Source organism: Lissotriton vulgaris, chromosome 10 (assembly GCF_964263255.1).
Source record: "Lissotriton vulgaris chromosome 10, aLisVul1.2, whole genome shotgun sequence".
NCBI classification, from domain to species: domain Eukaryota; kingdom Metazoa; phylum Chordata; class Amphibia; order Caudata; family Salamandridae; genus Lissotriton; species Lissotriton vulgaris.
Window position 1 is genome coordinate 999,376,665 of NC_141698.1, and position 17,357 is coordinate 999,394,021.

The following is a 17,357-nucleotide window of genomic DNA, read 5'->3' on the forward strand; positions in this document are numbered from 1 at the left end:
TGGACGTCTTGCTTTAGCCTGGTCCAAGCCTTGCAGAGGGGCACCTGGGAAAAGGACAATTGCCCGCAACCACTGCCCCACCCCAGGGGACCCCTCTTTCTTTCATTAAGACCCCACCCCGCAGAGCTTGGTGGTCCAAGCATTCATCTCCAGAGTAAATCCTGGTGCATTCCCTACCACTCCACTAGATAGGGAATCCACAAGCCTGGACACCTTGGGCAAGAAAATGTTTTGTTTCACCAACCTGACATTGTGGTCTATGAACACTGAATGCCTGTTTGATCATTACTCTCATTTTGGGATTCAGTTGCGCAGGTGAAGCCTATGGTCCAGACGGAGGCCCGGGCCATACTATCCCAAGCTATGGCTGATGGGGGAGACGCAGCTAAGTTCACAATCCAATTTGGCCTAGAGACAACCGACTTACCAGGCAGAGCAGGTTCTTTGTTGGTAAAAAGCTGGACACTTTGGGGAAGAAATGTTTTGTTCCACCAACCTGATATTGTGGTCGGTGAACAATGCTTGCTTTTTAGGTCGTTACTCCCATTCCCTTTGGGATTCCGTTGCGCAGGTGATACTATGGTCCCAGAGGAGGCCAGGGCCATACTCTCCAAAGGTATGGCTAGTGGGGGAGATGAAGCTAAGTTCACTATCCGATGTGGCCTGGACACGACCGATTTACGAGGCAGAGCGGTTTCTTCGTTGGAGGCCGTACTGTGCCAAGCATGGCTGAGGACAATTGTCATTTCACTGGATCTCCAAGCTTCACTTATGGGCATGCGCTTTGATGGCTACAGTCTCTTCAGAGACCAGGGGAACTGTGCAATGGAGCGATTCAAGGACAGCAGTGCTACATCCAGGTCCTCGGGCCATTCCATGGCCCCAGTTGACTGCAGTCTGCCTTTTGCTCCTTTGTTATCCTAGAACTGCACCCTCTAAATTTCGTCCTGAAAACATTTTCATGCTTGCATAAGTCCCGTCTACCCTGGACCTGGGAGACTGTATGGTAGTATTGGACTTGCAGGGCCCATCCCTGTCCTGCCTGTCCACAGACGTTACCTGTGGTTTATGGTAGGTCAAGAGCACTTTCAGTTCACTGTACTCCCCTTTGGCCTTATCAGCGCCCCTTGGGTGTTGCCCACTAAGGTGATGGTGGTGATTGCAGCTCATCTGTGGAGATCAGGGGTGCCAGTCTTCCCCAATATTGACAACTAACTGTTGAAGGCAGGCTCGCTCCAGGATATTCAGACTATGACACTGATGTTTCAGCGTCTATCCTGGATTTCGGTGGCACTGACTCCGAGTGCTGGGCCTCAGGATCTCCTGCATCCTGCTTGTGACACATACCCACTGGCATATGCAGGCTCTGCAGTGGGACCCGAAGCTTCATTGGGTGCAGCATCAGGTGAATCTCTCTGACATGGTCCACATCTCACGAGGGAACTGCGGAAGATCTGCAGAGGTGGTTAACGAACCGCAACTGGGCCAGGGTCAGGGTCAGCGTCAGCCCCCTCTCCCTTCCCCAACCATATCTGACAGCTGTGACCGATGTGTAACTCCTGAGCTGGCGCGACCATCTGGGAGAAGTGGAAATCAGAGGCCTCTGGTGGAATTTTGCCTCCACATCAACCTGCTGGAGCTCTGAGTGATCCGACTAGCCTTTCTCCCCTCCATCCAGGGAATGCTAATGCAGGTGTTCATGGACAACACAACTGCCATGTGGTAGTGCAACATACAAGGTGGGGTCGTGGACCCTTTGTCAAGAGGCCCTGTGTCTCTGGACATGGCTTGAACGTCAGGGCATTTCCCTGGTGAGCAACACCTGGCGGGATCTCCGAATGCCAGAGCGGACAAACAGATGAAGATGCGGATCACGAATGGTGTCTCCATCCGGAGCTTGCGTCAGGTCGCTGACAGCAGTTACGAGGGTGAGTGTCGTGTATCTCCATGAATTTCTGTTCAACCATGACCTCCGTTACCTATAATAGCAGACAACCTAATTAGAGATAGCCCCTTCGTCCACTATCTAATAATCCAGAGCATTTTTGTGTACACCCAGCATATCCTATCAATCCATCTCCTTTGTCTTACTTCTCTCTCATTCCCCAATTCCTTTTGTAGACACTTAACAGAGTCTACACACTGACCGGCCCTCTTCCCCAAGCTCACTTGACAAAAACAACGGAGGATTAGACATCCAGATGGATTGCATCTAATCCTAGAAATTTTGCATTCCAGGTATAACATCTACCCATTACAATGATCATTTATAATGAGAATGAGACAAATAGTTCCTTTAATTATTGCACTACTGTTCAGACTATACCGCTAGAAAAGAGTCAATTATCTACTAAAGATTGCACAATGTCGGACACTTAAATGAGTGAAATTATAACTGCCATTTTTTCCGTTGTTTAAAATACCACGTACTAGTCACTTGGGATACCGTCTTTTGAAACACTCAACACTTCTTTCACCTTGTCACTTTACCTCTCTTTCCGGCCAGTGTTTTTAATCTATAGGTCTATCCAACCCAATATCGTTTGTCTCACAGATGTCACCAATTTAGTGATCTCTAGTCACACTGACACAGAGTCACTCATTGGCATGCTTGTTATCACCCTGGTTGACACAATCAAGTCACTATCTTAATATCTTCATGAATAGAACATGTTCGCAAATGTATATTTTATGTTTCTACTCAGCCCTGAAGATTCGCAGGTTGTTCCCTGCGATGAAACACGTGTTGGCTTGTGAAATGGAACAATAAACAGAAGTGACTACACCAAGAACAGATTGTTTCTCAACTCATATATCTTCACTTATGTATAATCATTCTCAAAGTGTGACCTAAAGTTTAGATTTGCTTAATAACTTCCACCACTTTTCTATACTAAAGTGATGTCAGTACGATTAAGAAATAATTTAATGTATATAGCGCAGGGGCATTGTTGTCTTTTGTAATTGTGTGGATCGTTCTGGTCCATCTTGGAGCGGTTGTGAGGGATTACCGCTCGCCTCATTGCCTATACTGACCACTTTTTGAAATTATTACCTTGCGGCCACCCAGGTAGTGCGCCTAGTATTTCTGGAACACTAAAAAACCTCCCAGCTGTCAAACAAACTGCAACTGGGTCTGGGTCAGGGTCAGGGTCAGCGTCAGCCCCCTTTCCCTTCCCCAATCATATCTGACAGCTGTGACCGATGTGTAACTCCTGAGCTGGCGCGACCATCTGGGAGAAGTGGAAATCAGAGGCCTCTGGTGGAATTTGGCCTCCACATCAACCTGCTGGAGCTCTGAGTGATCCGACTAGCCTTTCTCCCCTCCATCCAGGGAATGCTAGTGCAGGTGTTCATGGACAACACAACCGCCATGTGGTAGTGCAACATACAAGGTGGGGTCGTGGACCCTTTGTCAAGAGGCCCTGTGTCTCTGGACATGGCTTGAACGTCAGGGCATTTCCCTGGTGAGCAACACCTGGCGGGATCTCCGAATGCCAGAGCGGACAAACAGATGAAGATGCGGATCAAGAATGGTGTCTCCATCCGGAGGTTGCGTCAGGTCGCTGACAGCAGTGGGAGGAACAGTGGTTAGATCTGTTCGCCACTACTGAGAATGCGCAATGTCAGCAGTTCTGTGTGCTGAAGTTTAGAGGCAGCTCTCATTCTGAGACGCTTTTTGTCTCAAGTGGAACTCAGGCCTTCCTTTCCACCGAATAGGAACAACTGGGCCCAAGTATTCCTGTGGCTCCAGGCTGGGCTCGGAAAGTCTGGTATCCGTAGTCGCTGAGCATGGCCATCGGTCCTACGATCAGGTGCCCCTTCGTGAGGAACTTTTGTTGTGGCAACCTTTCGATTCTCTGCCTTCAAGCGTGGAGATTGAGCAGCGACAGTTGACAGCCTTGACCTTCCACCTCAAGTCCGCAATGTCATCTTAGCAGCCAGGTTTCCCTCCACCAAGATGGTACACGCCTGCCGTAGAAGCAAGTTTGTGTCATGGTGTGCAGGGAAAACAGGTTGAACTCCTTTCTCATGTCCTTCTATTTATTCTTTCTTTTGCTCAGCATGGCTCTGCAATGAGCACCATAAAAGGTTATCTTTCTGCCATCTTGGCATTTCTGTGGTTGCCTGACCAGCCCTCCCTTTTCAAGTCCCCTATTGTACATAGGTTTTTGAAAGGACTCCAACACTTGTTCCCACCTCTATCTTGCCTCAGTGGTACCTAAATGTTGTTCTGAGTTTCCTGATGTGAGCTCCTTTTGAGTTGCTACACAACTGTCCACTCAGGCTTCTTACTGTCAAGACGGCCGCAATAACATCTGCCCGGTGGGTCAGTAAGCTCCAGGCTTTGTCATTTAAGTCTCCGTACCTCAACATTTTTCCAGACAAGCTGGTGCTTCACACTAGAGCTTCCCTCCTACCAGAGGTGGTCACTTCCTTCATATAGGTCAGTCCATCACCCTGCCTATGAGCAACTCCAGCTACTGAACCCAAAAGGACACTGTTGTTTTTCCATAACCACACAAAGAGCTACTGTCTTTTAACAGTTTCAGGGCAGAGTCCAACCTTTCGCCAAAAAGGCAAAAGCAGTCACAGGAGATGTCCATTAAGGATGCCAGGACATCCTCAGGAAAGCCTGTTGACCTCTTCCATGCGTGATACAAAAGTGCAATGCTTGTACCAATTCCCTGGCCTAGGCTGCCAGTGATATTCAGGTCACAATTGTTCACAAGCTTCAACACATTATGGCTGGCCTGAATAGGTAGGGTCAAAATTCCCAAAGGTCATCCATAATCGCTGGCAAAACGTGGGCCACTGTGTCCAAAAGTGCATGCAAATAGCAGTCTAGGAGGCAGCAGGCGTTTACATAGTGCAGAGCAAGACTGGCAGAGGAGAACATGTGTTCGCCAAACGTTTTGAAGTGCTTGGACTCATGATCAAGCATGGTGTTGGGGAGGCGTTAGGAATTACATAACTTGTAAATACCTGCACCACCAAGCTCTCAGGTGTAGGGTGTTGCTTAGCACCGTACAAAAGAAGAGTCTGGACTTATAAATTAGGAGCACACATGTTTGCGCAGAAATATGGCTCAGCCACTATTGTTTAATATACTACTTAAAAAAGTCAGAGTTGCCGGATGCTATTCAGTAGCGACTGGCTATTTGCCTGCTTGCAGGTGGACCAGAGCTTGGTTTAGTCCATACACCTGAAAGGGAAAAGGCTCGTGGCAGAGCAACAGAGTTTCTGTGCATATCTGACCTGGTTGAAGAACCTCTGTGAGGACACTGGTCTTGACTTCCATTGTGGGGGACTGTACATCAAATACTTCTGCTGCCCTCCATACAACAACAGTTAAGGAGGTGCTCTCCTCATTCGCCAGGCCAGGAGGTGCCCAGGCCACTGGCATTTTGTAGGTTTTCATATTAACTGTCTTCAGTATATTGGGGACAACTTCATCCCTTTAATCAAGTTTATCCTTATCAGAATCTGTGCCAAAAATGGTGTGTTGTTCCTGGGCCCTGCCTCATTGTAAGGGTCTTTGAATAAGATGGGTTGCTGGAGGGCTTCCCAAATGGGAATGGAGCACGACCCCAGTTGATGTAATTTTGGCTAGGAGTTGGGGAGCACAATGGGCTGTGCCTCCTCCGGCACCAGCTATTCAAAAGGAACCACCGCAGGTCATGGAGCCGGAACCAAGGTCAGCACTGGTGCACAACCCAAAGCAGTTCTGGAGGTTCAAGATGGAGCAGGGGGCTGAAACACTGGCGGAAATCTGACTGGAGGCCCTTGCAGATCCTTGTGACTTTGACTGCAATGCAGATCTTCAGGGGAACGGTACCTTCTTTTTTACTTCGAATGTTCATGGTGTGGAGTGTTCCGATGTTCTGTGACGGAAAGTTCTGCCTTATGGTCTTGTCTGACTTTCGTATTCATCTGGGTGAAGCGGTCATAGGGCCTAGAGTTGTGCTTCAAACACAAGAATCAAATGCATACCTTGTGGGGATTTGTCACAGACATCTGTTGAGCAAGTCCCTATAAGGTTTGAACCCTGTTGGTTAGAGAGTAGACATTTTTTCTTGCACTCTGGTATACTTCAAACGAATGAAAAAGTTTTGTGAGAGACAAAAGAGTAGCTTTGTATCTGCCTCTGAAGTTGCGGAAATAAAGGAATGGAGGTCATCGCATGGGTGTAACTTACATGCGACTCCGCTCATCACTTTCAGAGGTGAATGAGGTTGACGCAAAGCTGCATGATCCCACCTACCAGCGTGCAGGAGGACTGCTCTAAAGTTTTCAGATCCAGTCTGAAATCTGGGGAAGGTGAGGAATCTGCAGTTAGAAGTATCCATTAAACAGAACAACTAGGACCAATGGTAGTAATCAGAGTGTGAGAAAGACTGAGCTACAGACATAATAGTGCTGTGTTGCAGCAGGTAGAAAATTATACATGGTACATAGGACTTGCAATCCTAAATCCATCCTAATTTGATTTCCTGGGTATAATGGTGTTTCTTAAGCAAGGAGCAATTACTTCATGACAACAAAGATCTGTACTTAGTATTTTCTTTTTCATAGGCTGTCCCTTCTGCCAAACTAACCCTCGCCCTCCCACCCCTCAAGCCATTGTTAAAGCTTGGACATCTCTAATCCCAATACCTTGTATCCTCGTAGGAGCCAGTTTTACTGCCTGCCTTTCCCATTAGGCAGATGGAAAATAATTGAATGTTATTATTAAGAGAAGGCTCATACAAGTCTGGCTTTTTAAACTGTGAAGCAGGCAGGCAGCTGCCTGCCTTTGTATCTTTTGAATATTGTAGCATGATTTCTACTCTGTGCTACCCATCCCTTACACCGACATCTACCATCCTTTCCTCTCCTGATCCATTCTTCCTGCATTCATTCTTTTTTAAATTCTCTCCCTGGCTGGTTTTCCATAAAGCACTGTTGCCCTGTCTAGTGAAATAACGTCTTGAAGAAGAGCGCCTCAGCCCACATGGCTCTTTCTTCTTTCCCTTTGTCTCGTCTTCCCTTTATCTCTCCTTCATCGCAATGACTTGTGGTGGCATAATGGCCTATACAAATAATGCACATACCATCTTAGGAAAGCCAGAGTCAAAAATGAAGTCCCTAGCACTACAATTTTAAGTTACCTATAACACAGTTATCCATTATTTATTCTGTCAATATATTGGCACAAATATTAGAGGGTCACATTTACAGTTTGAAATCTTTCATAAAAGGTCACAAAAGTTGCCACCTCCTTCGATGCATATGTGCCTACTGTGAGGGGACCAGAATCCCTACCTCGCTGATGCCAAGCCTCCCCTCCCGGTCCCGGCAGCAGTCTCCCGTTTCACGGGACTCCATAACAACCAGGACTCCACCCCTTTCTTTTTCCCTACAGGAGCCAATCCCGACACGGAACCAACCAGAAGTGCTTCCCCGTGACCCCGGAAGTCCCGCCCCCTGTTCAGCGGCGGATCACAGAAAAGCCGGAAGAGTGGACAACAGGGCGTTCAAGCAGGAAGACTCGTGGCAGGAGAAGGCGTGCGACGAACCCCGGGAGAAGAGAGACGAACCCGAAACAGGAGACTAGGTCTGGTCGGAGGACTGGTGGAGTCCAGAGGAGGAAGCTGGAGAGCGGCCGCAACTCAAGGACGGAGTTGCGGCGGGCCAAGTGAGTACCAGTTCCGCGTGTGTGTAAATACTAGCCTGTAAATACGACCCTGTACAGTAGCGTCTCCCCTCACCTTTGCACCTTGCACTGTGAATAGAGTATATAGTTGTATGTGCATGTCACTATCACGGTTGTACATAATTATTCCCCACGTCCCGGCACAGAATCACCCTCATCCTTATCCGTGCTATCTCTTTCCCGCTCTCGTACCTCCCCCCCCCCCCCACCCCTCCCCTCCTCACGCTCGCTCGTGTCCCCACACTCCCGGGTGAAGGAAGCAGTGTAACCTTGGGTCAGACCGGAAGAACTAACGGCCACTATTCTCTCTCTCCTTTCCACACCTCCGAGGATCCACTGTCCTGGAGCTGAACCGACTGCTGCTTCACGGACCAGCCAAGACCAGCTCACGTCCCTGAACATTTCCCACAGGAAGACTCACCGCATCGGACCCGGAACCATCAATCATCCAGAACTCTCTTTTCCCTTGTACCCTACCCTTGGAACACTGTACTTTAATAAACACCGGCTACGAGATAGCCCACTACATACGGCCTCCACGCTTGTTATTCCGGTCCGCTCCCACCCCACGCTTACACTTACATATATGAAGTTTGGTAAACACCGAGCAATGATTTTACAGTCTAAAAGATGTTCTGGCCTCTATCACAGTGTGGTTTGCTTTGCAGGCCAATTAAAGCTCAAATTTATCAAAACTGCACCTAATTTCACTACATTTCAAAGGCATATTAAAACTATTTAGTTGAAGTGTTCATTTAAAAAGAAAAAAATTGCCTCCGCCATTTGAGACCAAGCATGTTAAACATATCTGAGACTTATCTATAGTGTGGGGCGTGGATATGAGACAAAAGAGCAAAAACAAAGGGTTTAATTCACAAAGCTATATGCTTAACTGTAACTTACTCATGCAAGTTACCACTTTTACAAGAGCAAAATCACTTATATAATTAACAGAAATATATTTGCTCACATTGAGATTTACGTTTGAGAACATTTCCTCCTGTGTGTGGGAGTGCGCATTACATGACAGGAATGCACCAGAAATTTGCAAACCCTCTCTGACTCCTTGACAGACTGAAAATAGTCATTGATTAATCCCATTTAATGTTAGGAAAGGGACATCCCCAAAGCAGATCTGGGACTGGAGAATCAGGCTTAGCTGTGAGGGATTAGCAGGTTTGCAGTTTGTCAAAAGCGTGTGGTTTTATTGAGTATGTTGGGATTGCAGGATGTGTCAGAGGGGTACAAAGTGTGGGGTGTTGCAAGTGGGCACGGAGAGAGTCACAAGTCAGTTAGGATTACAAAGTCTGTCAAATCAGCAGGGTTTGCAATGTCTGCTAGGAGTCAGCAAGTTCCCATAGCATCAGGGGTCAGCTGGCTAGAAGTGTGAAGCTGGTGTGGAGGATGAGGCAAGCGCTGAAGGAGAAAGGATGAGGCAAGCTGGATAAGAACAGATGATTTTAGGGAGAAAAGGGCTGTGAGCATCCTTAATTTATTAAATGAAATAATATTAGACACTGGGGCCCAAAAATATCCTAGCAGTCTGCTGCAGTGCTGCTGAATGTCAGAGCTGATAATACCTAGACTAATTTCGCTTTCGGCCTAATTTTTCCATCACTATACACTTCCTGTCTCTTTAACTCACTCTTGCAGGTTCTTGGTTATCCCTGCTTTCTCCTTTTGTCACCTTTTCCTATCTTTAAGCTAGCTCTCACTTTTCTACCTTGGAGTCTCTTGCTCTGGATCAAGGTCTAAAGATGAAAAACAAGTCCCTGTCTCATAAACTGAGGGACTGTGTCTACCACAGCACAAATAAAGCACTGGTTGTGTGTAAGGTAATGCGTGAAAAGAGAATGGAAGGGAACTCACTAAGGGAAATTAGTAAGGGATAAAGAAGTGTTATACAGCTGCAGTTTGGAAGATGGGCTGAGGAAGAACTACAGAGTGGCGTAGCATAAAGGGGCTTTTGTACTATATTGTTGAGAGGTAGGAATGATGTCATGAGGGAGTAAGGGGAGATGAAGGACTGATTGTTCAAGTTAAAAAAGTTCAAGTTAAAAATTTTGTATAGCGCACTACACTACTCACCCAGAGGGTCTCCAGGCGCTTACGGGGGGTACTTTACTTATCAAATATCCAAGTTTTTAGTTGCTTTCTGAAGGAGAGGTGGTTCTGTACAAGGCGGAGGTGGGTGGAGAGAGAATTCCAGGTTTTGGCCGCTAAGTAGGAGAAGGTTCTTCCCCCCATGGTGGATCTATGGATGCGCGGAATTGCGGCGAGGGCTTGATTGGACGATCGTAGTTGGCGGGTGGGGGTGTAGAAGGACAGTCGCGTGTTGAGGCATTCGGGTCGTAGAGGGCTTTGTGTGCGTGGGTGAGGAGACGGAACGTTATTCTCTTGTTGGCGGGGAGCCAGTGGAGGTCTTTCAGGTGACCGGAAATATGAGCTTGATGGGGAATGTCCAGTATGAGTCTAGCTGAGGCGTTTTGGATGCGTTGGAGTTTTTTCTGGAGTTTGGCTGTGGTTCCGGCGTAAAGGGTGTTTCCGTAATCCAGTCGGCTTGTGACCAGTGCGTGGGTGACCGTCTTTCTTGTTTCGGTGGGGATCCAGCGGAAGATTTTTTTGAGCATGCGTAGGATGTTAAAGCATGAGGATGAGACGGCGTTGACTTGTCTGGTCATCGAGAGGGAGGAGTCCAGGATGAAGCCTAGGTTACGTGCGTGGTCCGTAGGTATGGGTGCGGTTCCCAGGGCCGGTGGCCACCATGAGTCGTCCCAGGCGGAGGGGGATGATCTTAAGATAAGGACTTCCGTTTTGTCCGAGTTCAGTTTTAAACGGCTGTTCTTCATCCACTCGGCTACTTCTTTCATTCCTTCGTGTAAGTTGGTTTTGGCGATGTTTGGGTCTTTGGTGAGGGAGAAGATCAGATGGGTGTCGTCTGCGTAGGAGATGATGTTGACGTTGTGTTGGCGTGCAATGGATGCGAGGGGACTCATGTATATGTTGAAGAGGGTGGGACTGAGTGATGATCCTTGTGGTACGCCGAAGATGACTTCGGTAGCCTCTGATCTAAAAGGGGGGAGGCGGACTCTCTGGGTTCTTCCGGCGAGGAACGAGATGATCCAGTCCAATGCTTTTCCTTGTATTCCGACGTTGCTGAGGCGTTGTATGAGGGTGCAATGACAGACTGTGTCGAAGGCTGTGGAGAGGTCAAGTAGGATGAGGGCAGCCGTTTCTCCGTTGTCCAGTAGAGTTCGAATGTCGTCTGTTGCTGCGATGAGGGTGGTTTCGGTGCTGTGTTTGGCTCAGAAGCCGGACTGTGAGGAGTCGAGGGATTTGTTGGATTCGAGGAAGGCGGCGAGCTGTCTGTTGACGGCTTTCTCAATAACTTTGGCAGGGAATGGGAGGAGCGATATGGGGCGGTAGTTCTTAAGTTCAGTGGGGTCTGCTGTGGGTTTCTTCAGAAGGGCGCTGAGTTCGGCATGTTTCCAGCTTTCCGGGAAGGTAGCGGAGTTGAGGGAGCAGTTGATGACGTCTCGGAGATGGGGTGCAATGATGGAGTCTGCTCTGTTGAAAATGTGGTGGGGACATGGGTCGGTTGGCGATCCTGAGTGGATGGAGTTCATCAGGCGGATGGTGTCTTCAGTAGTGATTGGGTTCCAGGCGCAAAGGTTGTTAGAGGGGGGTTTTGGTTCGTAGGTGGGTGGAGTGGACTGGTCTCCGGACTGGTTTTCAAAGCTGTTATGTATGTCAGCGATTTTGTTGTAGAAGAAAGAGGCTAGGGAGTCGTAGAGGTCTTGGGAGGGAGTGATGTCGTTGGTGCCGGCGATGGGTTTGGTAAATTCTTTGACGATGTTGAATAGTTCCTTGCTGTTGTGGGCGTTGTTGTCAAGTCGATCCTTGAATGCTGATTTCTTGGTGGATCGGATCAGTTGGTGGTGTTTGCGGGTGGCGTTCTTGAAGGTGGTCAGGTTGTCAGTGGTTGGGTTTTTTCTCCAGGCTTTCTCGAGGGTGCGACATAACTTCTTGGATTTCTTAAGGTCATCGTTGAACCAGGGGGCTTTTTTGTTAGCTTGCTTGATTTGATGGTTTTTCAAGGGTGCTAGTTCGTCGGCGCTGTGGGTGATCCATTGTGTGAGGTTGGTGGCTGCTTGGTTTGGGTCCGATGATTTGGCAGGAGGGTTTTGGTGAAGCGATGTGAAGAGCTGGTCGGTAGTAATTTTGTTCCAGTTTCTTCGGGGAATAGGTTGTGGGGGGTTGTGGGTCGTGGTCTTTTTGTAGTTGAAGTGAACGCAGCTGTGGTCCGTCCAGTGGAGAGCTGTGGTGTGATTGAAGGAGATGTGCTTGCTGGAGGTGAAGATTGGGTCGAGCGTGTGTCCGGCATAGTGGGTGGGGGTATTGACAAGTTGTTAGAGTCCGAGGTTGTCCAGAAGGGTGGTGGTGTTGCAGTCGTTTTTCTTTTCCAGGTGGTAGTTGAGGTCTCCCAGTAGAATGTAGTCCTCGGAGGGGAGGGCGTGTGGGCTGATAAAGTCAGTGATGTCATCGCTGAATTGTGTGCGGGGTCCTGGTGGTATGTAGATGAGGGTGCCTCTGAGTGTGGTCTTGGGGTCAGTGTGGATCTGGAAGTGAAGGTGTTCGGCGGTAGCGAGGTAGTCGTCGGAACTGGTCGTGATGCGGATGGTGTTCCTATGGACGATGGCGATGCCTCCTCCTGTTTGGTTGGTGCGGTCCTTTTGGATTATCTTGTAGCCGTCTGGGATGGCTATGGCGATGTCGGGTGCTGATGAGGCGTTCATCCAGGTTTCTGTAAGGAAGGCGACATCCGGCGATGTAGTGTCGAGTAGGTTCCAGAGTTCAATGGCGTGTCTGTGGACCGAGCGGGTGTTGAGCAGGATGCACTTTAGGTGGTTAGTGTCGGAGCTCTGATTGGAGTCTGTGGATTTGGTGTGGGTCCTGATGCAGTCGAACTTGCAGGAGTGGCAGGTGAAGGGTCCATGGGTGTGTCCTGGGGCGACTTGGTAGCAGTTTGGTGGGCGGCCGGGGTTAAGGGGTTAAGGGCTGAGAGGGTTGCGGTGCTGTAGCGTGGAGTGGTGCTGTGGCGTGGAGTGGTGCTGTGGCGTGGAGTGGTGCTGTGGCGTGGAGTGGTGCTGTGGCGTGGAGTGGTGCTGAGTGATGCTGTGGTGCTGAGTGGTGCTGTGGCCTAGAGTGGTGCTGCGGCCTAGAGTGGTGCTGCGGCCTAGAGTGGTGCTGCGGCCTAGAGTGGTGCTGTGGCCTAGAGTGGTGCTGTGGCCTAGAGTGGTGCTGTGGCGTAGAGTGGTGCTGTGGCGTAGAGTGGTGCTGTGGCGTAGAGTGGTGCTGTGGCGTAGAGTGGTGCGGTGGCGTAGAGTGGTGCGGTGGCGTAGAGTGGTGCGGTGGCGTTGAGTGATGCAGTGGCGTTGAGTGATGCAGTGGCGTTGAGTGATGCAGTGGCGTTGAGTGATGCAGTGGCGTTGAGTGATGCAGTGGCGTTGAGTGATGCAGTGGCGTTGAGTGATGCAGTGGCGTTGAGTGATGCAGTGGCGTTGAGTGATGCAGTGGCCTAGAGTGGTGCTGTGGCCTAGAGTGGTGCTGTGGCCTAGAGTGGTGCTGTGGCCTAGAGTGGTGCTGTGGCCTAGAGTGGTGCTGTGGCCTAGAGTGGTGCTGTGGCCTAGAGTGGTGCTGTGGCCTAGAGTGGTGCTGTGGCCTAGAGTGGTGCTGTGGCCTAGAGTGGTGCTGTGGCCTAGAGTGGTGCTGTGGCCTAGAGTGGTGCTGTGGCGTTGAGTGATGCAGTGGCGTTGAGTGATGCAGTGGCGTTGAGTGATGCAGTGGCGTTGAGTGATGCAGTGGCGTTGAGTGATGCAGTGGCGTTGAGTGATGCAGTGGCGTTGAGTGATGCAGTGGCGTTGAGTGATGCAGTGGCCTAGAGTGGTGCTGTGGCCTAGAGTGGTGCTGTGGCCTAGAGTGGTGCTGTGGCCTAGAGTGGTGCTGTGGCCTAGAGTGGTGCTGTGGCCTAGAGTGGTGCTGTGGCCTAGAGTGGTGCTGTGGCCTAGAGTGGTGCTGTGGCCTAGAGTGGTGCTGTGGCCTAGAGTGGTGCTGTGGCCTAGAGTGGTGCTGTGACCAAGAGTGGTGCTGTGACCAAGAGTGGTGCTGTGGCCTAGAGCGGTGCTGTGGCCTAGAGCGGTGCTGTGGCGCAGAGCGGTGCTGTGGCGTAGAGCGGTGCTGTGGCGTAGAGCGGTGCTGTGGCGTAGAGCGGTGCTGTGGCGTAGAGCGGTGCTGTGGCGTAGAGTGGCGTTGAGTGATGCAGTGGCGTTGAGTGATGCAGTGGCCTAGAGTGGTGCAGTGGCCTAGAGTGGTGCAGTGGCCTAGAGTGGTGCAGTGGCCTAGAGTGGTGCTGTGGCCAAGAGTGGTGCTGTGGCCTAGAGTGGTGCTGTGGCCTAGAGTGGTGCTGTGGCCTAGAGTGGTGCTGTGGCCTAGAGTGGTGCTGTGGCCTAGAGTGGTGCTGTGGCCTAGAGTGGTGCTGTGGCCTAGAGTGGTGCTGTGGCCTAGAGTGGTGCTGTGGCCTAGAGTGGTGCTGTGACCAAGAGTGGTGCTGTGACCAAGAGTGGTGCTGTGGCCTAGAGTGGTTCTGTGGCCTAGAGTGGTGCTGTGGCGCAGAGCGGTGCTGTGGCGTAGAGCCGTGCTGTGGCGTAGAGTGGTGCTGTGGCGTAGAGCGGTGCTGTGGCGTAGAGTGGCGTTGAGTGATGCAGTGGCGTTGAGTGATGCAGTGGCGTTGAGTGATGCAGTGGCGTTGAGTGATGCAGTGGCGTTGAGTGATGCAGTGGGGTTGAGTGATGCAGTGGCGTTGAGTGATGCAGTGGCGTTGAGTGATGCAGTGGCATTGAGTCATGCAGTGGCGTTGAGTGATGCAGTGGCGTTGAGTGATGCAGTGGCGTTGAGTGATGCAGTGGCATTGAGTGATGCAGTGGCATTGAGTGATGCGGTGGGGTTGAGTGATGCTGTGGCGTTGAGTGATGCTGTGGCGTTGAGTGATGCTGTGGCGTTGAGTGATGCTGTGGCGTTGAGTGATGCTGTGGCGTTGAGTGGTGCTGTGGCGTTGAGTGGTGCTGTGGCGTTGAGTGGTGCTGTGGCGTTGAGTGGTGCTGCGACGTTGAGTGGTGCAGTGGCGTTGATTGGTGCGGAGTGATGCTGTGGCGTTGAGTGGTGCTGTGGCAATGTAAAATGTAGTAAGGCGAGAGCTGGAGGGGCCTTGTGAGGAACCAGAAACATTTTAAGCTAACGAGGATGGCAGAGAGCTGATGAAAGGGGGATGTTGCAGGGATTTCATCAACCTTGTTCTCTTAGCCCCTCTCACAATTCTCCTACCAGTGCAAGCAGCAACAGTGTGCGACTCTCCTCCGCTTACCCCAAGAGATTCGCTTTTTCCTGAGTTTTCAAAAATATGGTTCAAGTTCTGCCTATGCTTCAGTCCATTTTAATAACTTTTAACTTGCTCAGGGCAATATCGTTGTTCCCGTTCTAGTAGCATTCTGTCCTCTCTATTTGTCCCTTTGTTCTCACTTGCACTTAATGAGCTCAAAGGCATTCCATGCTAAAGTTTTAGAAATGCCAAATATATAAAAAAGACCATGCTAGAGAAAACTGTAGGTCCCAGTGAGGAGACAGGAGTAAGACGCTTATACCCTTTGAAAGAAAAGTGTCACAGACTGACCCACCCTGCAACATCTACAACTTTACAATACCCCTAACTGTGTCTGTAAACCCTTCTTTCACTATTGAGCATAGGTTTAGAAGCTAAACAAGTAACTTAAAACAAGTCATGGTTATGGGTGAGAGCAGTCCAGTCACACCTCTATTTTACTAAGTGCTGAGGAGTTCTGGAACCAAACTGAATTTGGCCTTGTAGAAGTACACGATGCTTAAGATAGTATTGAATTCCAGTGGGGGCGTGGCCAGCAACAAGGCTGAGTAGACGCAACCGCAGGAACTCCGGCTGCCCACTTAAATTCAGACTATAATCCTGCCTTTACCACGTCTTTCATGGATTAACCGAAATGCCAAAGGTTGGCAATAGCTGGTGATGCGGTCACGGGAAGATTCAGAGATCTGAAACAGCAGGGAAAGGGCTCTGACAGATCCATGGCCGAGCGAGGAGGCGAACAAAGATGGTGCCCGGCCCAAAGAAGACGCTCAGAGAGACGAAGCGACCCCAATGCACCTAGGGAAAGAAGACGTTCCAGCTCAGCGGAGGGGGCATACGGAGTAGAGAAGAGGAGCCGCTCACACAGGAAGCTATCAGGAGAAGACAGGTGCGGCGGTGGGTCTGAGGAGGCTCCAGACGGGTGCTAAGCAAGCTACGCCCTCCGAAGCCTTCCCGAGAGACGCATCTGCGGCGGACCCCTGTTGCGGCTCAGCAAACTCAAGAGAGAATAGCCGAGGCTCGCTGACGAGAGCCGATGAGGAACAGCCAAGCGCCCTGGGGTAGTAAGGAGGAAGTGCGACCCCCCCCGTGTGAAGACCCGAGAGATGCCGAGGGCGGGCTGGAGGAGACCGGCCCGGACCGGGCTGAAGAATAGTGAGGCAGAGGGGAGAATGTGTGCCCGCTTGTGTCTGTGTGCGCGAGTGTGTCTGTGTGTGCGTGTATCTGTCTGTGTGTGTGTGTGTGTGTGCCTGTCTGTGTGTGTGTGTGCGCGTGTGTGTGTGTGTATGTGTGTGTGTGTGTGTGAGTGTTTGTGTGTGTGCGCGTGTGTGTCTGTGTGTATATGTTATCCACTTCCTGGCAATGTAGGACAGGAGATGTGCACGGCGTGTGGGTGAACATGCGCGCTCACATGGGAGAATCGCCTGCGCGTGCCCATCCCCTGTCTCACATTCCCAGGAAGTGAATAACAATAGATGCTTCGCTGGACGCAGCTGCGCTGCTACACTAGCTCGACCTGAAAATGAAAGAGAGCTTGTTTTGAAGCTTCAAGGCTATGGACTTTGGGGGTCACATACCTGGTCATGATAAAATAAATCACTGGCTATGTGCACCATTTTCTCCACGTGAATAATGCCCCCAATGGTGTGGATGTCGATGTCTGCCAGCATGGTGAGAACTAGGATCGCCTCTACCAGAAGCTGGCGGTACTCCGGCTGGGGCACTCTATTCAGCACGGACTCCACGTGGACGGAGAACTTGATTTCACCTGGAGTCATCTGGGGAAGAGAAAACAGACTTTAACACAACACACTTTCACTTCAAAATAGTCAGTCTGTGGCCACTGCAATACTTTAGCAGGATACACAACTGCAACCGTGGTGGGACTCAAGACCGCAATTATAAGGCAGAACAACTGGAGCAACATGAACCAAGGATTAGAATTTAGCAAGACTCACTAATTTGAGTTATCATGAGTTTGAGGATATTTAAATAATAATTTTGTCACGTAGCCGATGGGGACAATGTCGACATCGTTAAGTTAGCATAAGCCCAGCAGCCATGATGCTGCTTTTGCCCATGTTACTACTTGTCTTCATTTTTGCAAGACTCTGTTTATGCCTTTCACATGAGAACTGTCTGCTTGGTTCGTTCTCTGCCTGTTCCTGGAGTTTAGTCTGAACACTGTGAGCAAGGTCGATAAACAATGTCCCTTGTTATTCTGTT

At 50.0% G+C, this 17,357-nt stretch overlaps 1 protein-coding gene across 3 annotated transcripts in view; it reads right to left on the reverse strand.

The window, feature by feature from the left end:
- Window positions 1–17,357, reverse strand: part of PHKA1 (phosphorylase kinase regulatory subunit alpha 1) — a 1,293,387-nt gene that overhangs the window by 37,086 nt on the left and 1,238,944 nt on the right. For all 3 annotated transcript variants that reach the window (XM_086942009.1, XM_086942008.1, XM_086942010.1), the window contains one exon: window positions 16,709–16,909. In XM_086942009.1, coding sequence (XP_086798135.1) covers window positions 16,709–16,909 — 201 coding nt within the window. The remainder of the gene's footprint in view (window positions 1–16,708; window positions 16,910–17,357) is intronic.